This window comes from Nerophis lumbriciformis, linkage group LG30, assembly GCF_033978685.3.
Source record: "Nerophis lumbriciformis linkage group LG30, RoL_Nlum_v2.1, whole genome shotgun sequence".
Classification (NCBI taxonomy): domain Eukaryota; kingdom Metazoa; phylum Chordata; class Actinopteri; order Syngnathiformes; family Syngnathidae; genus Nerophis; species Nerophis lumbriciformis.
This window is the reverse complement of record NC_084577.2, coordinates 8,999,008-9,025,743: the sequence shown is the minus strand read 5'-3', so window position 1 is coordinate 9,025,743 and position 26,736 is coordinate 8,999,008. Positions and strand designations below refer to the sequence as shown.

At 40.9% G+C, this 26,736-nt stretch overlaps 1 protein-coding gene across 7 annotated transcripts in view; it reads right to left on the bottom strand.

The window, feature by feature from the left end:
- Window positions 1-26,736, bottom strand: part of zbtb44 (zinc finger and BTB domain containing 44) — a 54,843-nt gene that overhangs the window by 12,137 nt on the left and 15,970 nt on the right. For 6 of the 7 annotated variants that reach the window (XR_009810559.1, XM_061925494.2, XM_061925496.2 and 3 more), the window contains 3 exons: window positions 24,826-24,910; window positions 8,895-9,046; window positions 4,108-4,408 (listed from right to left, as the gene is read on the bottom strand). Coding sequence is in view for 6 of the 7 variants with exons in the window: in XM_061925494.2 (XP_061781478.1) it covers window positions 4,108-4,408; window positions 8,895-9,046; window positions 24,826-24,910 (538 nt within the window). In the remaining variant the exon portion in view is untranslated. The remainder of the gene's footprint in view (window positions 1-4,107; window positions 4,409-8,894; window positions 9,047-24,825; window positions 24,911-26,736) is intronic. The other variant, XM_061925498.1, reaches the window with a different exon arrangement.

Genomic DNA, 26,736 nt, shown 5'->3' with positions numbered 1-26,736 from the left:
TTTCATAATTGATTGAAAGCAACTACAATACAGTGTTTCCCTTAGGTTTACAATTTTGGGAAGGCAGGTGGCCGTGCAAACATGCAAGCACATAATGTAATGAGGTCACTCCTCTTTAGTTAAAATTGATTCAAAAATGTGCGTGTGTGCGTTTGCGGTTGGGGTGACAATAACTGAAACAAACAAGCCCACGCATGCAGGGGCGCAGCTGAGCCGGTGGTATTGCAAACGCTCCCACAGTTACATTTGCTAAACACCACCTTCCATTTTAGAAAGTACTAGAAACACTCAAGAATAATCCACAGTCAAATTACAGAACATCCACTTCATGTGATTACTCCTCCGCATGCAATACGAATACACCAATAAATTATAAATGATGTAAAAAATAAAAAAATAACTACAGATATGCAGAAGAATACGTACTAGTGCGACACTGTAAGGACAACGCCACTTTAAGTATTTTTAGTTACCTTTGTTCCTTTCATTACAGTATGTCAATATGAAAAGGGAGTAATGCTGAATAATTTCAGCTGTATGCCTGGTCCAAGCCACTCAAATACCATGACCATCATCAGGGATAAAGATGGAATTCTTAAACATGTGAAAGAATCTGTTCATATGAAATAAAGGGATAATTAAGCAGTGCAGTGGTCTCATTATTGGGACTTCCTCATCCCAATTAGCCTGTTTCTCTCTCTCTCTCTCTTGCAACGCCCCTTCCAGTGTGCAAACCAACCGCAGAAAAACAAGTAAGGAGTTCTATCCATCCATTTTTTTTTACCACTTGTCCTGTTGTAGGTTTATGTGGCTAAACTTCTGTGTTTGTATGAAAACGGCCTCGCCTCCACTCACAGAGACAAAGACAGTGGATGACTGACAAGGGGCTTCTCTATTCATTTCATTGCGCAATATAACAGCAAAGAGTGAACCCTCTTGCAGCCTGTTTGGAAGCAACAGAACTAACATACACGGACATGGCAATTTAATTCATTCTCCAATTACCTTTTTTTTTTTATTTAAAAAAGTGTATTTTTTCAGTAGTTCAATTGAAAAAGTGTAACTTTTATTCTACAGATTTGCTACATTGAGTGAAATACAGGTAAAAGCCAGTAAATTAGAATATTTTGAAAAACTTGATTTATTTCAGTAATTGCATTCAAAAGGTGTAACTTGTACATTATATTTATTCATTGCACACAGACTGATGCATTCAAATGTTTATTTCATTTAATTTTGATGATTTGAAGTGGCAACAAATGAAAATCCAAAATTCCGTGTGTCACAAAATTAGAATATTACTTAAGGCTAATACAAAAAAGGGATTTTTAGAAATGTCGGCCAACTGGAAAGTATGAAAATGAAAAATATGAGCATGTACAATACTCAATACTTGGTTGGAGCTCCTTTTGCCTCAATTACTGCGTTAATGCGGCGTGGCATGGAGTCGATGAGTTTCTGGCACCGCTCAGGTTTTATGAGAGCCCAGGTTGCTCTGATAGTGGCCTTCAACTCTTCTGCGTTTTTGGGTCTGGCATTCTGCATCTTCCTTTTCACAATACCCCACAGATTTTCTATGGAGCTAAGGTCAGGGGAGTTGGCGGGCCAATTTAGAACAGAAATACCATGGTCCGTAAACCAGGCACGGGTAGATTTTGCGCTGTGTGCAGGCGCCAAGTCCTGTTGGAACTTGAAATCTCCATCTCCATAGAGCAGGTCAGCAGCAGGAAGCATGAAGTGCTCTAAAACTTGCTGGTAGACGGCTGCGTTGACCCTGGATCTCAGGAAACAGAGTGGACCGACACCAGCAGATGACATGGCACCCCAAACCATCACCCAACCATGCAAATTTTGCATTTCCTTTGGAAATCGAGGTCCCAGAGTCTGGAGGAAGACAGGAGAGGCACAGGATCCACGTTGCCTGAAGTCTAGTGTAAAGTTTCCACCATCAGTGATGGTTTGGGGTGCCATGTCATCTGCTGGTGTCGGTCCACTCTGTTTCCTGAGATCCAGGGTCAACGCAGCCGTCTACCAGCAAGTTTTAGAGCACTTCATGCTTCCTGCTGCTGACCTGCTCTATGGAGATGGAGATTTCAAGTTCCAACAGGACTTGGCGCCTGCACACAGCGCAAAATCTACCCGTGCTTGGTTTACGGACCATTGTATTTCTGTTCTAAATTGGCCCGCCAACTCCCCTGACCTTAGCCCCATAGAAAATCTGTGGGGTATTGTGAAAAGGAAGATGCAGAATGCCAGACCCAAAAACGCAGAAGAGTTGAAGGCCACTATCAGAGCAACCTGGGCTCTCATAACACCTGAGCAGTGCCAGAAACTCATCGACTCCATGCCACGCCGCATTAACGCAGTAATTGAGGCAAAAGGAGCTCCAACCAAGTATTGAGTATTGTACATGCTCATATTTTTCATTTTCATACTTTTCAGTTGGCCAACATTTCTAAAAATCCCTTTTTTGTATTAGCCTTAAGTAATATTCTAATTTTGTGACACACGGAATTTTGGATTTTCATTTGTTGCCACTTCAAATCATCAAAATTAAATGAAATAAACATTTGAATGCATCAGTCTGTGTGCAATGAATACATATAATGTACAAGTTACACCTTTTGAATGCAATTACTGAAATAAATCAAGTTTTTCAAAATATTCTAATTTACTGGCTTTTACCTGTATTTCCTAATTTGTTGATAATTCTGAGGATAATAGTTTACAGCTAAAAAAACAAAACAAAACTAAAATTAAGTGTCTCACAAAACTACTGGTGTCGGACTGCAAAAATATCCTGAGCCTCTATAAATTGAAAACGAGAAATCAAGTAACTGTTGCACTATGTTCAAAATGTATTAAAATGCACCTGTTCTCGGTCAATCAATCCATTTTATTATGATAATTTAAAACTAGAGATGTCCGATAATGGCTTGGGGGGGGGGGGGTTGGTGGTAGCGGGGGTTGTATATTGTAGCGTTCCGGAAGAGTCAGTGCTGCAAGGGGTTCTGGGTATTTGTTCTGTTGTGTTTATGTTGTGTTACGATGTGGATGTTCTCCCGAAATGTGTTTGTCATTCTTGTTTGGTGTGGGTTCACAGTGTGGCGCATATTTGTAACAGTGTTAAAGTTGTTTATACGGCCACCCTCAGTGTGACCTGTATGGCTGTTGATCAAGTATGCCTTGCATTCACTTATGTGTGTGTACAACCCGCATATATTATGTGACTGGGCCGGCACGCTGTTTGCATGGAGGAAAAGCTGACGTGACGACAGGTTGTAGAGGACGCTAAAGGCAGTGCCTTTAAGGCACGCCCCCAATAATGTTGCCCGGGAGAAATTCGGGAGAATGGTTGCCCCGGGAAAATTGGGAGGTTGAAACCGATACCGATAATTTCCGATATTACATTTCAAAGCATTTGAAATGCTTTGAAATGTGGGCTCTGTACCGAGGATGTCGTTGTGGCTTGTGCAGCCCTTTGAGACACTTGTGATTTAGGGCTATATAAATAAACATTGATTGATTTATCGGCCGATATTATCGGACATCTCTATTTTAAACATTTACAAGCATATTATAATAATCACAACTTTAATAGTTCAAGTTCAACATGTTCAAAAGGAATAGGAAGAGGAGGTGGATGATTGATAGCAACAATTGAAAAATATCAAAAACAGACCAAGTGCTTCCTTTATGCCAAAACAACCTGCTAAATAATGGAGCAAATACTCAATATATGATTATGTTCAAAATATTGGGTGTTTTGGTTCTGTTGTGTGACCTCCCTTTTGCCAATTTCATGTTATTATTTAATGGACATTTGTAAAAAAAAACAACCTCTGATGCATTTAATTTCATGTTTAAATTGAATATATCACACACACACAGCCAAATAATTCCAAATAATAGCTGTTTTGACTAAAGTGTACACATTCAAAACAATTCTCTATACGTAAAGCTATGCAAAATGAATTATTACATTAACAACACAGATACAAATCTATATGATCTAACCTCTGATCTATGACATATGACCTATGTGGGATTTCTGACCCCCGGTGCAATCTGAGTGAATGATGGGGTCAACGCCCCTTGACTCCTCACCTGCTCTGGAAGTAGTTTGCTAGTTCGGATGCCTCATGGTTCAGACTCCTCAGGTGTACAATTAAATTGCCAGAGTTGGTGAACATGGCGCCGCACGTTTTGCACTCATAAATCCGCGGCTTGCGGATTATGTGTCGGGAGACTCTCATGTGGTGCTTATATTCACCGAAGGACGTGAATGTGGCACTACAAATCTGGCACCGGAAACAGCGTTTACCTTCGTGCTTCAGCCGATGCATCTTTAGGGAGTAGGCTCGTGTGAACTTTTTTCCACAGCGGTCACACTGGAAAGGCTTAATGCCTGGTGGAATAAAAAAAATAAAAAACAACACTTAGCTTTCGTGTCATTGGGTTTGTTTAATATTTGTGTGTGGGTAATACTACAGCTGCTCAATTATGGTCCAAAATAATAATCACGATTATTTATTATGTTAGGTAAAACTTTGTTGTGTTGCGACGCCATCATATAATTTGTAATGAGACTGTCTAGTAAAAGGGCTAAATAAACGTTATCCATAAATTTAAAGAAACAATATGTGTGTTTTTGTTAATTGAATCAACCAGGCAGGCTTTTCTCTTTAGCTCCATATTTCAATTTTAAATGCTTTCTTTCGGCACCATTGGTGGCCTGCGTGTATTCAGTTGAGTGAGCCTTCTTTTTAGTTATTCACAATCTTTGTCTTGGTTGGCATAGAGCAGGGGTCCCCAAACTACGGCCCGCGGGCCAGATACGGCCCGCCAGCGTCCATAATCCGGCCCGCGCATAGTCCAGAGTAAAAAACAAAACAAAGAATAACTATTTTATTTTTTTATTTTATTACTATTATTTTTTTTTATCTGTCCTTTTTCGCCTATCCATCAATCCATTTTCTACCGCTTGTTATTGGGTCTCCAAGGCCAGGGGTCGGCAACCCGCGGCTCCGGAGCCGCATGCGGCTCTTTGATCATTCTGATGCGGCTCAGCTGCATACTTGCCGACCCCCCCGTTTTTTCCGGGAGGTTTCCGGATTTCAGTGCCTCTCCCAGCAATCTCCCGGGGCAAACATTCTCCGATTTTCACCCGGACAACAATATTGAGGGCGTGCTGTGATGGCACTGCCTTTAACATCCTCTACAACATGTCGTCGCGTCCGCTTTTACACCATGCTATCTGCGTGCCGGCTCAGTCACATGTAGTATGCGGCCTCTGCTGCACACGTAAGTGACTGCAAGGCAAACTTGGTCAACAGCCATACAGGTTACACTGAGGGTTGTGATATAAACAACTTTAACACTCTTACTAATATGAGTGTGAAACAGGCACCAAACCCCGCCCCCCCAACCCCGCCCACCTCAACAGACACATGGAGGGGGGGGGGGGGATGCATGGGATTCTGGGTATTTGTTCTGTTGCGTTTATGTTGTGTTACGGTGCGGATCTTCTCCCGAAATGTGTTTGTCATTCTTGTTTGGTGTGGGTTCACAGTGTGGCGCATATTAGTAAGAGTGTTAAAGTTGAGGGCACCCTCAGTGTGACCTGTATGGCTGTTGAACAAGTATGCCTTGCAGTCACTTATGTGTGTCTGCAGAAGCCGCATATAACATGTGTAGAGGGCGCTAAAGACAGTGCCATCATAGCACGCCCTTATTATTGTTGTTTGGGTGAAAAACAGCAGACATTCGAGAGAATAGTTGCTCTGAAATTCGGGAGTCTCCTGAAAAAATTGGGAGGGTTGGCAAGTGTGATGCTGTCAAGCGGCATTCACATAAAACTCGCGGGCCCCACTAACATTAAATTTTCATATTAAGGTGCGGGCCGCGTGTCTGAGACCACTTTTTTTTGTTCAGTGTAAGGAAAAAGCAGTTTAGATTTTATATATATATATATATATATATATATATATATATATATATACACACACACACATATATATATATATATATATATGTGTGTGTATATATACAGTATATATATATATATATATATATATATATATATATATATATATATATATAGCCCGGCCCCTGGCCACATTTTTTTAACCAAATGCAGCCCCTGGGTCAAAAAGTTTGGGGACCCCTGGCATAGAGCAAGACTGCTTGCTTACACACACAGGAAGCACACGGACATTGCCTACCTACTCGCAACTCACTAGTGAGACGCTTCGCAAAGTAACACAAATTAGGAGGAGAAAATATGATTACAAAGTCAACTGTCCTGACTGTTTCAACCCGTATGGGCAATATGAGCGTGTCAACATGGACGAATGAGTGAGAATGTCGTGATCAAGTGATAACAAAAAAACAACAACCGGATGTAGTTTTTTATTTCAATATTTGTTTAGGTTAAATGTTTGCTAACAGAGATGAGAGTCCATTTTATTTTTTTGTTTATTTTTTTAGGATATCTAAAATGTACCTTCCAATTACAGTACAATGCCAAACAGTTCTACAGTAATGAGAAATAAACATTTATATAATTTTAAATGGTTACTTGCACTATTATATATATAATATTTACATTACATTATAAACGGTTATTTCTTCATTTTAAGAGCATGATATAGACCAGAGGTTTTCAAACTTTGTGTACAATATAAACCTCGCAAATCAAATCGCAACTGCAATTTTGCAGAGAAAAATCGCAATTAGGTTTCTTCTCAAAATCATGCAGTCCTAATTCACATCAAAATTAAGATTTTTTTAATTCCGATTCAAAGTCAATTCATAATTTTTGAAAACAAGAGAAAAACATTTTTTTTTAAAGAATCATTTTTTAAATTAAAAGCATTAAACAACTATTATTGATATTAATATTATTATTGAAAGTGTTGCTTTTCTTAATTTTCCATTTATTTAGTATTGTGCTTGAATGTTTTCTCAATTGCTTTTTAAATTTGAATCCCAAGTATTGTAAAGCTGGAATTGGGTTAGAGTTGTGGTTGCTCTACTTTCTTTTATTAAATTGATTAACATTCTGTGATTTTTGTACCAAAAAATATAAAACATTTATTAAAAAATAATGTTTTTATTTTATTTTATACACTGCGTGTATAAAATAATTTAAACAACAGCAGCCAAGAGGAGCTTTTGTAACCTGTAACCTGTTTTGGAAAGGTTTTGAATCTAGAATAGATTTTGAATCGAATCATCACCCAAAGAATTGGAAACCAATCGAATCGTGAGGCGACAAAAAGATTCCCACCTCCACCAATAATGTACAAAAAAATGGTGCTTAGTTTTTAATATCAATTTAAAACACAAATCAGTTTAAAGTCTGATAAACAAGCTTTGTTCTTCCCTAACAACACCATGTGGATCAGTTTGGCCAACACAAACAAATAGGAGTGATACCTTTCACATCTAGTACACAAGCTTCATGCCTCACTGACAACTCAGCGTGCTGTCACTTTACATCCTGTATTCAAGTCTATGAGATGACAAAACATTTTAGCTAGAGTTGATGTTATTGGAAACACTGACAAAGTTAGCAATTAAATATTGGATGAGGGACCATCCCATTAAACCAGCAACTTGTGGCAACGTTCCTTACACATGGTTTTACAGATCGCCTGCTGCATGTTTTCTACTGTCCATGACACTCTCAGTCACAGCAGTTAAGTGAAGGAGTGACGCTGTGTTGCGCTTTCAAAATTAAAGTAAAATCAAACATTTTACTCCGCGATATACTTTTTGGGTGGGACAAATGCGTCTGTCTCAAATATTGTCCACGGTTGTCACCATATAATAGCAGTGTGGTCTCAAACGTGCTGTGACTCAACGGAAGTGAAGCGAGTGAATTGAAGTCAAACAAAGCGATCAGCTGCAGCAACCCCCGTAAAAGTTAGTTAATATTAATGTTAATAATGCTAATAATGTTAATGTTTCAATTTGGCATGGTGATGGAGTTTTCTGCTCATACACAAAGGCCTCTGGTGTGGACGAGCGCGCACTTCACAGGGCTTTTCTCTGCCACCGCGGTTCTTGAAGTGCTTGGTTTGATAAGCACGGAGCCTGTTTTTTAAATGTTAATATCGCAGACAATCACCCTCCTTTAATTGTGGCAGCCATAATTGTGATTCAAATTCGATTAATTGTGCAGCCCAAAGTGATACTGTAAGAATTATGGCTGAATGTTTTTCTAAACAAATGTTTCCCACGTCCAAAATAATGGCCTATTTGTTTTTCTTCCTATTACACTGCAATCTTATTTTCACTGAAAGGACATACAATATTCTGTCAACTTCAATAATACTCTATCATTCATATTTGTTTTCAAGTCTAAAACTATAGCGAATGATAAAACCAAATACGGTATAATACAGTGGTGGTGCTAATCAGTCTACCATGTTCTAATAAGAAGTCCCTGCTTTAGTCAAGGTCAACAGACACGCTACACTGCTCACATAAATTTTGAGAAGCAAAGGGGTTATTTTTAAGCAAAATTTGCCTACATGTGTTGTAGTATTAACTTCATCATCATCATCACAAAACAGCGTGAAACGCCAAGAGCAACATAACTACTGTCCAGTTACACAGCATTAAAATGCGCACACAGTAAATTCCTGTTCAGTGCAAAGTAAGCTTCAAATAAAAGCATGACACTATTAATCTGCATTCTATTACAGCAACTAACAAAATGCACACATTTGCTGCAGCAAAGTAAATATGTCCACTATTTTTTTTTTTTACAAATTTACAAGCGCCCAGTTCAGGTGACCCCACTTCGTCTTGACGTTGTCTGAATAACATGTCACTTTCTACCGTTTTCTTGAATCTATAAAAATGGTGTTCACTTGTTTACATACCGGAGTGTATGAGCATGTGCTGCTTCAGGTTTTGAATGCGTGTGAATCGAACTCCACAGGTTGGACACTGGAAGGGCCTGTCAGGGCCATTGGTTCCAGGCCGGGCTGATGGGCTGATATAAAGATGATATGGATACTGAATGCCTTCTAGCCTGAAAGAGCAAAGAATAGAAAAACAGATTTAGTTTCCAAAAGTTTCACAATAGCAATAAAACTAAGTTGTAAATGTTAAGGTACTTAAAAAACAGCAAGTCGCTGCCTGATGAAATTCTTTCTTTTAGAACATTTCTGTGATAGTCTAGCACAGAGGTCGCCAACCCGTCCATCGTGGTCAACCAGTCTATCTTTGGGACCCTCACGAAAATATTAGAAAACATTTTATGTATTAATATGACATCAGTGACGCCCACACCCATAAAGTGAATAACAGACCCGCAAACAGGCACGCATTTTAACCTCTGAACACGCCCGCTGTTAGGGCTGTCAAAGTTAAAGCGATAAATTTCAATAACGGTACAAATTTTTTTAACACTTCCTTTTTGACACTCGGGCCGCGCCGTAGCGGGGGCAACCTGGCTGCAGTTCACTTGCAACTGATAAGCTACAAGCACGCAGAAATGGAAAGTTTACCTTTTATAAATATCAGGTACAAAGCCATAGCAAGTTGTTCTCCCAACAAGGACTATTTTTCGCGACATCCCTGCATCAAACGCCTGTTGTGCGTGTCGTTCTAGAGGTGGGTGGTGCTTCACTTCTGTGTTCAGATTACGATTAAGGTGCAGTGATAACAAAACAATTTGATTGTTACTGTGATTGATTTGGTAAGTAAGATGGCATAGAAGCTCAACAGAAATGAAAGACAGTCGACAGGATGTCGAAAGGGGACTTTTATTTTTATTGCAAACAGTCGATCCGACATTAAAACATGTCAACACATTTTCTCAAAACAATCACACACTTTTAAAAAAAAATAAAAGCGCTACGCTATAAATCCGGTTTAACCACATTTAGGGTTTTTCGGTAGAAGTGGTAGAAAATGGATGAATGGATATAAATCTGTCTCGGGTACACTTATTAATGATGAAAAATTATACCTATTTGCGTTTAATTTTGAGTTAACTAGGAACATTGCGATTATCGCGATTTAATAATTTACGGCGTGGCAAAGTTGGTAGAGTGGCCGTGCCAGCAATCGGAGTGTTGCTGGTTACTGGGGTTCAATCCCCACCTTCTACCATCCTAGTCACGTCCATTGTGTCCTTGGGCAAGACACTTCACCCCTTGCTCCTGATGGCTGCTGGTTAGCGCCTTGCATGGCAGCTCCCACCATCAGTGTGTGAATGGGTGAATGTGGTAATACTGTCAAAGCGCTTTGAGTACCTTGAAGGTAGAAAAGCGCTATACAAGTATAACCCATTTATCATTTATCATTATAATCGTTTGACAGCCCTAATGTACCTGTATATATATATATATATATATATATATATATATATATATATATATATATATACATACATATATATATACATACATATAAAGACACACATACACTATATTGCCAAAAGTATTTGGCCACCAGGTGTTCTAATCACTTGGCCCGGCCACAGGTGTATAAAATCAAGCACTTAGGCATGGAGACTGTTTCGACAAACATTTGTGAAAGAATGGGCCGCTCTCAGGAGCTCAGTGATTTCCAGCGTGGAACTGTCACCTGTGCAACACATCCAGTCGTGAAATTTCCGCGCTCCTAAATATTCCAAAGTCAACTGTTGGCTTTATTATAAGAAAATGGAAGAGTTTGGGAACAACAGCAACTCAGCCACAAAGTGGTAGGCCAAGTAAACTGACAGAGAGGGGTCAGCGGATGCTGAAGCGCATAGTGCAAAGAGGTCGCCGACTTTCTGCAAAGTCAGTTGCTAAAGAGCTCCAAACTTCATGCGACCTTCCAATTAGCCCACGTACAGTACGCAGAGAGCTTCATGGAATGGGCTTCCATGGCCGAGCAGCTGAATCTAAGCCATACATCACCAAGTCCAATGCAAAGCGTCGAATGCAGGGGTGTAAAGCACGTCGTCACTGGACTCTAGAGCAGTGGAGACGCGTTCTCTGGAGTGATGAATCACACTTTTCCATCTGGCAATCTGAGTGACAAGTCTGGGTTTGGAGGTTGCCAGGAGAATGGTACATTTCGGACTGCATTGTGCCGAGTGGGAAATTTGGTGGAGGAAGAATTATGGTGTGGGGTTGTTTTTGGCCCTTTAGTTCCAGTGAAAGGAACTTTGAATAGGATACCAAAATATTTTGGACAATTCCATGCCCAAACTTGTGGGAACAGTTTGGAGCGGGACCTTTCCGCTTCCAACATGACTGTGCACCAGTGCACAAAGCAAGGTCCATAAAGACATAGATGACAGAGTCTGGTGTGGATGAACTTGACTGGCCTGCACGGAGTCCTGACCTGAACCCGATAGAACACCTTTGGGATGAATTAGAACTGAGACGGAGAGCCAGGCCATCTCGACCAACATCAGTGCGGAAGAATGGTCAAAAATTCCTATAAACCCACTCTGAAACCTTGTGGGCAGCCTTACAAGGGAGTTGAAGCTGTAATAGCTGCAAAAGGTGGACAGACATCATATTGAACCTTAGGGGTTAGGAATGGGATGGCACTTCAAGTACATATGCGAGTCAAGGCAGGTGGCCAAATACTTTTGGCAATATAGTATATATATAGATATGCACACACACACACACACACACACACACACACACACACACACACACACACACACACACACACACACACACACACACACACACACACACACACACACACACACACACACACACACACACACACACACAGTTAACGTTTGTGAACTGAAAAGGACCAATTCTTGAAGCTTTTCAGGTGGAATTCTTTCCCATTCTTGCTTGATGTACAGCTTAAGTTGTTCAACAGTCCGGGGTCTCAGTTGTGGTATTTTAGGCTTCATATTGCGCCACGCATTTTCAATGGGAAACAGGTCTGGACTACAGGCAGGCCAGTCTAGTACCTGCACTCTTTTACTATGAAGTCATGCTGTTGTAACACGTGGCTTGGCATTGTCTTGCAGAAATAATCAGGGGCGTCCATGATAACATTACTTGGATGGCAACATATGTTGCTCCAAAACCTGTATGTACCTTTCAGCAATAATGGTGCCTTCACAGATGTGTAAATTACCCACGTTTCTAAAAACAATTTGAAATGTGGACTCGTCAGACCACAGAACACTTTTCCACTTTGCATCAGTCCATCTTAGATTAGCTCGGGCCCAGCGAAGTCAGCGGCGTTTCTGGGTGTTGTTGATAAATGGCTTTCGCTTTACATAGTAGAGTTTTAACTTGCACTTACAGATGTAGCGACAAACTGTAGTTACTGACAGTGGTTTTCTGAAGTGTTCCTGAGCCCATGTGGTGATATCCTTTACACACTGATGTCACTTTTTGATGCAGTACCGCCTGAGGGATCTGATATTACGGACTGTAGATGGTGAAATCCCTAAATTCCTTGCAATAGCTTGTTGAGAAATGCTGTTCTTAAACTGTTGGACAATTTGCTCATGCATTTGTTCACAAAGTGGTGACCCTCGCCCCATTCTAGTTTGTGAATGACTGAGCTTTTTATGGAAGCTGTTTTTATACCCAATCATGGCACCCACCTGTTCCCAACTAGACTGTTCACCTGTGGGATGTTCCAAATAAGTGTTTGATGAGCATTCCTCAACTTTCTCAGTCTTTTTTGCCACTTGTGCCAGCTTTTTGTAAACATGTTGCAGGCATTAAATTCCAAATGAGCTTATATTTGCTCTTGGCAGTGTATTAAATTTAATATAAGTTGAAAAGGATTTGCAAATCATTTTTTTCTGTTTTTATTAACGATTTACACAAAGTGCCAACTTTACTGGTTTTGGGTTTTGCACATCTTATGGACATCATGCACATTTTGATATTTATTTTTTAAAAATGTATGTTATTTTGTTTTTTGCAATATTACTCTGTTAATAATGCTCATGTTGCTTTCATATGCACATTTAATTTCTACTTTAGCTACATTTAACAGTTATCTACAGTAATGTTTCTTCCACAATGTATATAATATTGAATGTGTTATTAGTTTTTTTAACTAAAACTTAGTTAAACGAGTACTTTTTCAACATTTTGAGCACATTTAAAAATACCGGGTTAATAACGATGACCGTGATAATTTTGGTCGCAATAACCGTAATGAGAAATGTTCATAATGCGACTTCCCTAATATACATATATATATATATATGTATATTTGACGCATTGGTAGTTCTTGCTTTGGATTTTGGCTGAGACCAGGAATCTTGGGCTTGAAAAGGTTGGTGATCACTGGTCTACCATGTGTGAAAAACCAGTCCACTCAAGAAAAAAATAAAAGCGCAACACTTTGTTGTAGGGCAGGGGTTAGAGCATGTGCCTCACAATACGCAGGTCCTGGGTTCGATCTTTCTTTGTGGAGTTTGCATGTTCTCCCCATGACTGCATGGGTTCCCTCCGGGTACTCTGGCTTCCTCCCACCTCCAAAGACATGCACCTGGGAATAGGCTGATTGGCAACACTAATTTGGCCCTAGTGTGTGAATGTGAGTGTGAATGTTGTCTGTCTATCTGTGTTGGCCCTGCGATGATGTGGTGACTTGTCCAGGATGTACCCCGCCTTCCGCCCGAGTGCAGCTGGGATAGGCTTTAGCACCCCCGCGAACCCGAAAGGGACAAGCGTTAAAGGATGGATGGGCACTTTGTTTTAGCTCCCGTTTTTAATTAGTTGCGCTCAAACAGTGTATTTTTCTATGTACACAATATGCCCATTTCTCTGAAATATTGTTTAAAAATCTGTCATAATCTGTGTTACTTAACACTTCTTTTTTGACAAGATAATCCATCTACCTAACAGGTGTGTCATATCAAGATGCTAAGTAGACAGCATGACTATTGCACAGGTGTGCGTTAGGCGGGCTACTATAAAATGTAGTTTTATCACACAGGGCACTGCCACAGATATCACAAGTGTAAAGGAAGGCGACATACTGACTGCAGGAATGTCCCGCAGCGCTGTTGTGCTCATGAATTGAATGTTCATTTCTCAACCATAAGCATTTCGGAGAATTTACAAAGACCAAGTGTTACCGCACCAGTTTAGCGCCTCCTTTGTCTTACTTTTCAGCTCATTTGATGTACTGTAGTTGACAGTCAAACTCCAACATATACTTGCTTTACAAACTTGTGTTGTCGTTGAGATAATTTATGTGCAAAATGACATCGAACTAAAAGCCAAATCAGGACACAGTGACTTTTGAGGATTTATAAACAGAGAGTGCACTAAAATTACTACCTACTTTGGATTGACTTATCTCTGTGAAAACTTTTACACATATGAAAATAATCAAATCGTAGCAAAGGAGCATTCTGTCACAGCCGGAGTGAGCTTCATGGAGAAGTGTTTTGTTTTAGACTGTAAAAAGTGATCCAGTATAAGGGCAGAACTGTATTTAATTTATTTAAATACGGTAGTTGTTTCCAGCAACGGCGCAGGAAAGAGTTTAACATTGGGTAGGGACACATCGGAAACCTGAAAGAAAACTACAACATAACTGCACCCAAATTCTGATTTAGTGTGGAAATAATAAAATACATTTTTAAAAATGTAACAAATCATTCCCCACATTCTCCTTTTCGGATCTATTACAATCAATAATATATTTTTTAAATAATAATAAATACCAATAATGTTGACAAATGGTTGAGTAAAATTAGGTGTTGTCTTTGTGTTGTGTAACCATTACTCATACTGACGTTAGCCTAGTCCTGCTGCTGTTTCAGATTTGTTTTGTGGTAATGTATTGTGCTGAGGAGACGGCAAAACATTTTAGCTAGTGTTGACATTATTTGGGAACACTGACAAAATTATCAATTAAATATTGATGAGTGACCAGCCCACAATCAAGATGACTTCACTCAAAAAACATGGTTTAAATAAATAAGATTTTAAACTAAAGACAAGACGTAATAAACAAGCCACATGTATGGTTACGCTACGAACACTCCAGTTTAAAGATCACACGCTGTCCCTCACTCTTGTCAGAGATGGTGAAAAAAAAGGGGCAAGGAGTGACTTGACGCACATATAAAATAAAAGCGCAAGAGTTAAATATTTTTAAATTTAAAAAAATTATCCTCTGCGATATAATTTTTGGATGGGACTAATGTGTTAGTCTTCAATATTGGGGCGGGAAGGGGGACACGTCACCTGCCCGTTCCTAGGCTTAGGGCTGCCAGCTAATCAATATTTTATATGATAACAATTAAATGTTGAAACTTTAATTATGCAAGTTCATCATGTTTTCTCTTTCCTTCCTTTACAGTTGTAATTGTAGTAATTTGCATGAGGCAGGTTTATAAGCTTTATAGTTATGTTTTATAGAGGTGCATGACAAAACATAATTAGTTAAAAAGGTCATTATAGACAAACATTTTAACGTTATTGATCCCAGCGAAACTTGGCTAAAACCAGATTAATTTTCCCGCTTAACGAGGCATCTCCTCTTAACTATACGAGTGCACATATTTCCCGTCCCCTAAAAGGGGTGGACGAGTCGCACTAATATCCAATGAAAACCTTAACCTTAGCCCTGACCTAAGTAAAAATATAAATCATTTGAGGTGCTTACTATGAGGTATGTCACACCGCGACCTCTCTATCTGGCTGTTATCTATCGCCCCCTGGGCCCTATTCTGACTTTATTAGTGAATTTTCAGAGTTTGTCGCCGATCTAGTGACACATGCAGATAATATAGTTATAAGGAAGGATTTTAATATCTATATGAATACCCCGTCAGAACCTCGGTTCATGGCGCTCCAGACTTTAATTGATAGCTGTGGTCTTACACAAATAATAAATTAACCCACGCATCGCAACGGTAATACGATAGACCTAGTCCTTGTCCGGGGTGTCACAACCTCCAAATTTATGGTCCTCCCGTACAGTAAAGTAATGTCCGATCATTACCTTATCAAACTTGAAGTTCTGATTCATTGTCAACAATCTACTAATAACCAATGCTTCAGCAGCCACTTAATGCTGCCACAACTACGACTCTTGCTGGCTTACTGCCTTCGGCAATGGCACCATTCCCAAATTATGTGATCGCTATCAATAATCTCACTAACAACTTTAACAATGCCGTGCGCAACGTCATTGATAGTATAGCAGCACTAAAGCTAAAAAAGGCACCTAAAAGGCATACCCCCTGGTTTACAGAAAAAAGCAGAGCTCTTAAACTATCATGAAGAAAGCTGGAACGCAAATGGTGTGCCACTAAACTTGAAGTTTTCCATCAAGCATGGATTGATAGTTTAATAACTTATAAACGCACGCTGCCTTGTCTCCATTCAAGATGATCTCCTGCTGGCCTCCCAATAGACTGGACTTTCACATGAAGTCGTGCCCCGGGGTGCACCACTCCTTATGCATTAGTCAGTGACATCTCTGCACCCCGACTTGTCTACATACAAGAGGATCCCCTGCTGGCCCCACTATGGACTCTCACATTATTAACCGTATCCACTCGGCATCCATTGCACCGGTCATGTCCCACATCTGCGGTCCCTTCCATGGTTTCTCGTTGTTGCCATTGGGTTGAGTTTTTTCTTGCCCTGATGTGGGATCTGAGCCGAGGATGTCATTGTGGCTTGTGCAGCCCTTTGAGACATTTGTGATTAAGGGCTATATAAGTACACTTTGATTAATTGATATTAGATTGATAATTATTGGACCGATATGAGGACATAATACCGATGAATCCGGTAACATAACAAAATAGCACTGATAACTTTTTTTTGTTTTTGTCCTGTCCAGCACTCAGGCAAATGATATTGTTGATGTAGATGCCAGCATCTGCTGTACAGATGGACTTTACAAAAGAGAAGTGTGGGATACTTCTCTTGTTGGCTTGTATTTGACTTCATTAAATCCATCCATCTAGGGCTGGGCGATATTGGCTTTTATTAATATCTCGATATTCTTAGGCCATATCGCGATATACGATATATATCTGGATATTTTGCCTTAGCCTTGAATGAACACTTGATGCATATAATAGGGCGCATTAAAGGAGTCATATTATTATTATTTTTCTAAATTGAAAACACTTCCTTGTGGTCTACATAACATGTAATGGTGGTTCTCTGGTCAAAATGTTGCATAGATGATGTTTATGGGGCCATGTCCTCCGCTATGTAATAAGTTACTGCGAACGTTATCTCCTTGTGTTTGTGACTATGTTTTTCATATGGTGTAGATCTGTAAATGGAAGACGTCAGGCTCATTTGTCAGTGCAGGTTTTTTTTGGGTGTGGCACCGGCCAGAGATGTTAACTACGGAGTTTCAAGCACTCTTCATTCTCTCGCGGGTGACTTTTTAAATGAAAGAACAAATTAGTAGTGCTGCTACCAATGTTCCCTCTAATTGTTCATGTGTCTGAGCAAACACAAAAACTCCCTGAGCATTCAGTGGAGCACATGTGAGCAACATCACACGTGGCAATACCAGCAGCACACCTGTCTCAAACCAATCTTTTATAATAACACTCAAATGAGAGGAGTCATTTTCATGAGATTATTTAGTAATATTAGTGATTTGGCCCACTTGTAATGAAAATAAAGAAATCTTGTTTTTCATAAGCTATGGATTAGTATTGTACAATATGTCTGGGTGGGGGTCCTGCTTTGGAAATAATTTGCACCCCTTTCAGAGATCACATTTAGTTCCCCGTAAACATCCTCATGTTGCACAATGAAATGTAAGCATAGACCTAGTGGTTAGAGTGTCTCGGGAGACTTCCGGATTTCAGTGCCTTTCGCAGAAAACTCCCGGGATTAATATTCTCCGATTTTCACTCTTACAATAATAATAAGGGCGTGCCATGATGGTACAGCATTTAGCACCCTCTACAATCTGTATGAACAGCGTGCCAGCCCAGCCTCTTGTTATATGCATCTTCTGCTTGCACACGTAAGTGACAGCAAGGCATACTTGGTCAACAGCCACACAGGTTACACTGACGGTGGCCATATAAAACAACTTTAACACTCTTACTAATAATGCGCCACACTTTGAACCAAAACCAAACAAGAATGACAAACACATTTCGGGAGAACATCTGCACCTTAACACAACAGAACAAATACCCAGAATCCCATGCAGCCCTGACTCTTCCGGGCTACATTATACACCCCTGCTACCACCAAACCCCGCCCCAACCCCAACCCTGCTCCCTCACACATCAAACCCCCCCTCCTCTGTGTGTCGTTGAGGTGGGCGGGGTTTGGTAGCAGGGGTGTATAATGTAGCCCGGAAGAGTTAGGGCTGCATGGGATGCTGGGTATTTCTTCTGTTGTGTTTATGTTGTGTTACGGTGCAGATGTTTTCCCTAAATGTGTTTGTCATTCTTGTTTGGTGTGGATTCACAGTGTGGCGCATTATTAGTAAGAGTGTTAAAGTTTTTTATACCGCCACCGTCAGTGTAACCTGTGTGGTTGTTGACCAAGTATGCCTTGCTGTCACTTACGTGAGCAAGTAGAAGCCCCATACAACGTGTGGCAGGGCCGGCACGCTGGTTGTAGCGGGCGCTAAATGTTGTACCATCACGGCCTGAGCTCATCTAAGATGGACTGATACAAAGTGGAAAAGTGTTCTGTGGTCTGACGAGTCCACATTTCAAATTGTTTTTGGAAACTGTGAACGTCGTGTCCTCCGGACCAAAGAGGAAAAGAACCATCCGGATTGTTATAGGCGCAAAGTTGAAAAGCCAGCATCTGTGATGGTATGGGGGTGTATTAGTGCCCAAGACATGGGTAACTTACACATCTGTGAAGGCGCCATTAGTGCTGAAAGGTACATACAGGTTTTGGAGCAACATATGTTGCCATCCAAGCAACGCTACCATGGACGCCCCTGCTTATTTCAGCAAGACAATGCCAAGCCACGTGTTACATCAACGTGGCTTCATAGTAAAAGAGTGCAGGTACTAGACTGGCCTGCCTGTAGTCCAAACCTGTCTCCCATTGAAAATGTGTGGCACATTATGAAGCCTAAAATACCACAACGGAGACCCCCGGACTGTTGAACAACTTAAGCTGTACATCAAGCAAGAATGGGAAAGAATTCCACCGGAGAAGCTTAAAAAATGTGTCTCCTCAGTTCCCAAACGTTTACTGAGTGTTGTTAAAAGGAAAGGCCATGTAACACAGTGGTGAACATGCCCTTTCCCTACTAATTTGGCACGCGTTGCAGCCATGAAATTCTAAGTTAATTATTATTTGCAAAAAAAAATAAAGTTTATGAGTTTGAACATCATATATCTTGTCTTTGTAGTGCATTCAATTGAATATGGGTTGAAAAGGATTTGCAAATCATTGTATTCCGTTTATATTTACATTTAACACAATTTCCCAACTCATATGGAAACGGGGTTTGTATGTACTGTGTGTGTGTATGTATATACTGTATTTGTGTACGTATGTGGGAGCGTATGTACCTATGTATGTGCGTATCTATGTATTAATGAATGCACGTATGTATGTCTATATGTATGAATAATGGTGTGTATGTGCGTTTGTATTTACAATATATTTGTCTTCCAGTATGTGCGGGAGCCAAAGTACGGACCCAGCCACCCAGAGAGCTCAACCAAAAACAGCAGGTGTGGTGCCCAGGGAACAAGGGACAACTTTCCCCACGCAGTCATGTCGGCCAGTGACAGGACCCCCAGAACTAGGCCCACCGTGCCGCCCGGCAGGCCAGCGGCAGGCCGTAGACAGACGCGCCTAGCAGAAAACAAGGTACGGGAGAGACCAGCCATCCCCCAAGCAAGCGAGGGACCATACCCCTCGCAGGCAGAAAGATGGGACGCCCCGCCCTGTCCCGATGGGACGCCCCGCCCTGTCCCGAGGGGCCCACAGACTCCCCACAGCCGGATGGAAAGACCGCACCGCCCCACAAGCAACCGGGGCCCCATGAACCTAACTCCCCCACGAAAGCACGGCAGGGCCGAAACCACCCGCACCACCTGCGGGCACCCCAACTATGGAGATGGAACACCCAGCAACTGCCCTGGCGGATCAGCCCTCTGAGGAAAATAAAAAATAAAAAAAGGAGATCACAGAGACGCCGACACACAAAGGTCACTACCCCAGCAGCTGGCCGCCATGCAACACTGCAGAATACCATGCAACCCACTGAGGTCCCACGATTAACATAGGGACTAGACCAAGCAGGCCCCAACCAAGACAGGAAGTGGGTCGACAGCAGGACCCAGGGGCCCCAGACACGCTGCCTTGCTGCACTAGCCCGAGACGGTGAACCCTGTGGGGCAAGCAGGGTCCGAGAGCGGCCACCATAAAAATAAAAACATTTTATAAAAAAAAAAACATACCCCCAAACATCTGCCCGCACGCACAGATATAATAATAATCTCACACACACACACACACACACACACACACACACACACACACACACACACACACACACACACACACACACACACACACACACACACACACACAAACACAAACACACACACACACACTATATACCGTATTTTTCGGACTATAAGTCGCAGTTTTTTTCATAGTTTGGCCGGGCTACAGTGCGATTTATATATGTTTTTTTCCTTCTTTATTATGCATTTTCGGCAGGTGCGACTTATACTCCGGTGCGGCTTATACTCCGAAAAATACGGTAAACAAAATAATCCCTATTTAAGCCAGCAAAGCAGCGACAGCCGATCCATTCCCCCACTCCCAGACGTTTGGCCGTGTGCCTCCCTGTCCCAGAGACAACCCCCGACAAGCCTGCACCCAGACGACGGCACGACATAGTGTGCAAAAAACATCGCGAAAGAATGCGAGGGCAGGCCTGGGTCGACACCTGACAAGCCAACCAACCCGGCAAGTTTGAAAACAATGTCGGCAAGTCAGCCAGCCCCGACAATCACCACACGTACGCGCTGCCACAACCCACAACAGGGGCCACCCCCTCGCACCAGACCCAGCAGCCACAGGCGCCCGCACAACAGACCTACGGCAGGAGAAACAACGGTTGCAATACCGCCCACAACCAGCACCCCTTCATCAAATTAAAACGACCGAAAAACCGCGACTGACAACCACACGCTGACAAGACCATGGACTCCAGCCAGCGCAAGTCCGTCCAAATGCAAACAAGAGACATAAACACCATCAACCCACCAAAAACTTCACTCCCCAGTACAACCCACAAACACACCACAGCCCAAACAACCGAGCCACAGCACCCACACCAAACAAAAGGGCTGCGCTGTGCCTGCACCAAGCCCCCGACACAAACACCACAGCGCGAGGCCGGAACAGGAAGCGAAACCTGCGTGACGGCTCTCAAACTGAAAGCCAAAACAACTGCCCATTCATTCCACAGCCACTAAAAAACCCAAAAAAGAACACCCCAAAACGTGACAACAATGACAGCCGCGGCCATCCCGGACACAACAACTCCATCCAGCCATTCTACTCACTGCCCCGGTGTGCCTAATGTACAGAATAATTATGTTTGTGCTGTTACCTGCCATTTTTCGCAAAATTATGCAAAACCAACATTTCTTTCCTGTTGGTACCTGCTGATGTGTATTTAGGATCTGCATAAGTCCTGAAAATTTGCGCAAGTCCGCCATTGTAGTCCGTGCCGACACCGAAGTCGATAAGCTTCTTCCTTTTCTCTATCTTCTTGTTGGGGGGCATTCATTCTCCGCTGTTGCCATTTCTAATATAAAGTACATATTATATCTGTCAGTAGACTCACTATGGAAGCGCTAAAAACTACCGGTGTAGTGGGTTTACATAATGCACCCATGGAACTTTAGTTATTAGAGAGTTCCGGTCGAACAGTTTTTCAAGGGACACATTTCATGCATTTTTGTTGCACCAGTGAACCACGAATGAGGAGATGCTGCTCCATTACTGATTTAGTAAAGTCTGAATGTCATTAAAAAAACTAGCTCCGTCTTTTGACACTTCTTTGACTACCGTCCTTGCACGCTATAGATTACGGGGTGAAGACGCTGTCGAAGTGGAGCAACTTAAATAAAACCGCCCACAAAACGGCACATCCTGAAGCGACGGTCAGAAAGTGATAATAAACATAATTATTATTAAAGTACCAATGATTGTCACACACACACTAGGTATGGTGAAATTTGTCCTCTGCATTTGACCCATCCCCTTGTTCACCCCCTGGGAGGTGAGGGGAGCAGTGGGCAGCAGCGGTGCCGCGCCCCGGAATCATTTTTGGTGATTTAACCCCCAATTACAACACTTGATGCTGAGTGCCAAGCAGGCAGGTAATGGGTCCCATTTTTATAGTCTTTGGTATGACTCGGCCGGGGTTTGAACTCACAACCTATCGATCTCAGGGCGGACACTCTAACCACTAGGTCTATGCAACACTTTGACCAAAGAACTACCATTACATGTTATGTAGACCACAAGGAAGTGTTTTAAATTCAGAAAAAATCATAATATGACCCCTTTAATGTGCCTTATAATCCGGTGCACCTTTTGTATGAAAATAGACCTGAATGGACCCGCTCATTGGCTGTGCGCCTTATAATCCGGTGCGCCCTATGGTCCGAAAAATACGGTACATACATATATACACCCATATATATATATATAAATACACGCTTACACATATATGTATCATTATATACAAACAAACATATGAATATATACATACACACATATACATACACACATATTTCACCATATATCTATACATACATAAACGCACGCATGCACAGACACATACATATATGCACACTAGGGCTGGGCGATATGGCCGAAAACTATATCACAATATACATTTTCTATATTGATCGATATCGATAATTATTAATACTTTTTATGATTTATTCAAGCCTGCCAATAAATACAGTAAAACAATTTCCAACTTCCCAAGGCTGCTATTTATCAGTGGACAGTGTCTGGGTGCCAAGTAGGACGACCGCGGATCAGGTAATAAAACAATTAAAATAGATTTGAAGTTAGTTGCAGATTTGAGACAGTAGATAGCAGTAGTGTAAAAGCTATTGAACACGACACAGTAGTTTGATAAGCAACTAATTCAACCAACAACACATTGTCAGGATGTTGTCGCACTGTCTGCATTAAAACCAACAAAACTAAAGACAAGTTTCTGTTATTGGGTTGATATCTTACAGTTTCTATTCTCACTCCATGCAGTGAATCCACAGCAAGACAGAAAGACGGCACAAACACACTAGTGTTATGAGAGTAGCGTATGTGTGTGTGTGCTCCTTTAAGAATGGCAATGTGTTGCGTGAGTGACGTCAGTAAGCAAGCGGTAACATAAAAGTGCAGCAGTAGTGGCGACTGGCAAATGTGTCCGGTTGTGTCCTGCAGGATTAAGAATAAAGCGATCAAATTGCCACGAATTGGCGGCCATTCCAACTCGAAAGCAGAGCTGAGCAGACCCATTGTCGGGTAAAGTGAAGGGTGTTACCACCGATGAAAACATCGACCCTGGAGGGAACGTCTCCCCTGCGCTTGTTGACTATAATCTGAACTAGAAGCTGAAAGCACGAAAGGTGTAGTTGATACTCTTATGTGATTGGCTGTTAGCATGTCCCTCCCATTGCTCAATGACACTTCCTGTTTCCTGTATTCCCAAACTGACTTCATGAAAGGAATTTTGCTTCATAATTTCTGGTTTCTTCTGACCAAACAAATACAAATATAGATCGAATATTTTATCGAACGCATTTTATATTGATATCAATTGTCTATCGCGATTATATATTGATATCGTATTACCGACCAAACCTTAATACACACATTCCAGTACATCCAAACAAGCATATACATACAATAAAAAATTTAAAAAAACAAAATGAATGAATAGACAAATAAAAAAAATAGAATAACCCCCAGCCCCAGGGAAAGGAGGAAGCCCAAGGAGACCCGACGCCAGAGGGAGAGCCCACCACCGACCCCACGGAGGCTGCCCCAGCCCCACCCACACCCCAACACCTGCCCAGGGACCCCCATTAGCTAGACCCCCCTTGGATCAGCCCACCAAGCCAGAACCAAATCAAAAAATATATTCTAGAAATTTGTTAGGATTTTTTGCATACTGTGTTAAGTCTTTAAAAGAGATACAACATGTGTATGCATGTACACCACTTAAAACATTTAGTATATCAGTATGTGGAGTTAAATTATGGAATGGATTAGAAAAGAAATCAAACAATGTACTACTATGATCCAATTTAAGAAACTATTGAAACTCCGGTTAACAAAGTGCAAAAAAGAAGAACCAAGATAAACATTCTTAACTTACTGATAATCTTATTCATCTCACTATATGAAATCCAATTTACTTCACTATATACTATTTATTTATGTTATAATTCATGGAGTATATTGTGAATAAATTGAGAACAGGAAGTGAACAAAAGCTTTAGCAATTGCAATGTAATGTAAGATTAAATACGCTCTGCTTCTTCCTACTCCTTTTCAAACATGTTGAAATTAGAAACTGGAAATTGTGATGTATCATGTTGTAATTGTATGCATGTTCGAAATAAATTTAAACAATAATCATTGCATTATTATTATATTTTTTTAATGCATCAGTAGGTAGATCTTGCCTTGGTCCACTGCTATAAATCATGCTGTTGCAAATTCAGCAGCACGTTGAAATGAGTGTGCTTTCTACATGCAGTTACAGGTTTTACGTCATGTTTCACGTTCTGTTCGGCTTGTGACTTCCTTTACTGCAAGTCTAAACAAATTGAAATGATACCTTTCATCATCCTCTGCATGTCCTCCAGCATTAGATGTACCCTGCAGAGATGGCAAGCCCTCCGACACTCCTTCATCCAGGGATCCTGAAAGAATAAAAAATTATGTATAGAAGAATGAGCAATACAATGTTTTTTAACCTTGACCAGGCATTCCTCCATTTGTCATATTTTAATTTTGAGTCTTCTGTTTAATGTGATATTTTATACTCTTAAAGAACAGAGCTGTTGCGGTAATTTCATTGCATGTCTCGACTACAATTGTAATAAAGCTCTCATACATGTAAAACTATAAAACTAAAACAAATTGTGAACTTTGTTTGGTTAGTTGCTGTAGTTGATTGCAGGCTGGAAAGCTGATACTGCCTTGTTCTTATTTTGAATCTTACTTTGCAACAAACAGCAAGTCACTTTTTTAGCCACACGTTTTAATAATGTGTTACGCAGTCCTCATAACTGTTGTCATTTCACACTGCTTAGCGATAATAATTAAATTTACGATAATACAGCACGTCGGCATTAACATAAAAAGGAACCCTTTGGATCTCGAATTATGCTGACAAGAGTATGGATGCTCTGATCAGGGTTTTATGCTGCAGATTCCAAATATTAGTGATCGAGATCGGCCGATCACATGTATTGCCTATACATTGGCACTCAGCATCAAGGGATGGAATTGGGGGTTAAATCACCAAAAATGATTCCCGGGCGCGGCCACCGCTGCTGCTCACTGCTCCCCTCACCTCCCAGGGGGTGATCAAGGGTGATGGGTCAAATGCAGAGAATAATTTCGCCGCCCCTAGTTGTACTTTAACTTTTAACTTAACATTTGTCAATTTATTTATGGTAAATGCAAATGAGATTTTAAAATATCAACACAATAATAATAGTAGTTCGTATTATTTGCTTTCATTACATACAATAGTTTGAGTGAAACCAAATCCGTGTCACACAATAACTAAACACATGGGGAAACTACCATTATGCTACTCATTTAAATCCTTTAGTTTCTTCCCCCAAAGTCCTCCGGTGTCCAGGGTTAGGACTATTCGGTCTACTGTAAACATTAACAAAAACAATAATTTTGAGAAAATACAAATACTGACCTAATCACTCTGGAATCGATCATACTACCTTTGTACTGACGTCACCAATTTATGGATCAATCTGCCCTTCCCTTATGTGTTGTGTACTGGCTGTGACAATTCCGACATTTTATTTCATTAATCTACTTGTTGATTTCCCTTTAATAGTTGTCTACTTTCTGCTGCAATGCGGTTCCAGCTACATTTCTGAATGTTTACTAAACACTTATTTCTTGCTGTTGTTAAAAGCTAGCTTAACAGGTTAGCAGGTCTGCTCCTGACTTGCTCTTGGTGTGTAGCATGTTTAGCCCCATCCACCAGTGATAATGGTATTAAGAAATGCATTTAATTTTGCCGTAATTGAAATGATTATTATTAGATTAGGGTAGTGGCTCCAAACTGTGTATGGGGATGTTTGATTCCACCATCCTAGTCTTGGCTGCTGTGTCCTTGGGCAAGACACTTCACCCTTACTCCTGATGGGTCATGGTTAGCGCCTTGCATAGCAGCTTCCGCCATCAGTGTGTGAATGCAATGTATAATGGAAAGCGCTTTGGATATCATATATAAATACAGACCATTTACCATGTTACAATATAAACATTTCATATCATGGTTATTGTGAATGAAATTATCACATTTATTTTATATTGCGGTACTGTTGAATGTGTTTAAAAAGTACTAATACACACTCTTTTAACAAAGTTGTACTTTTTTTAAAATAGCTAATATAAATAGAAAAAATTAAATTTTTTAGCAGAGGAAACATTAAATATTGTTCTGGCTTCATAGGACCCATATTGAGTTTATTTGTGTGTGTAAATGTTT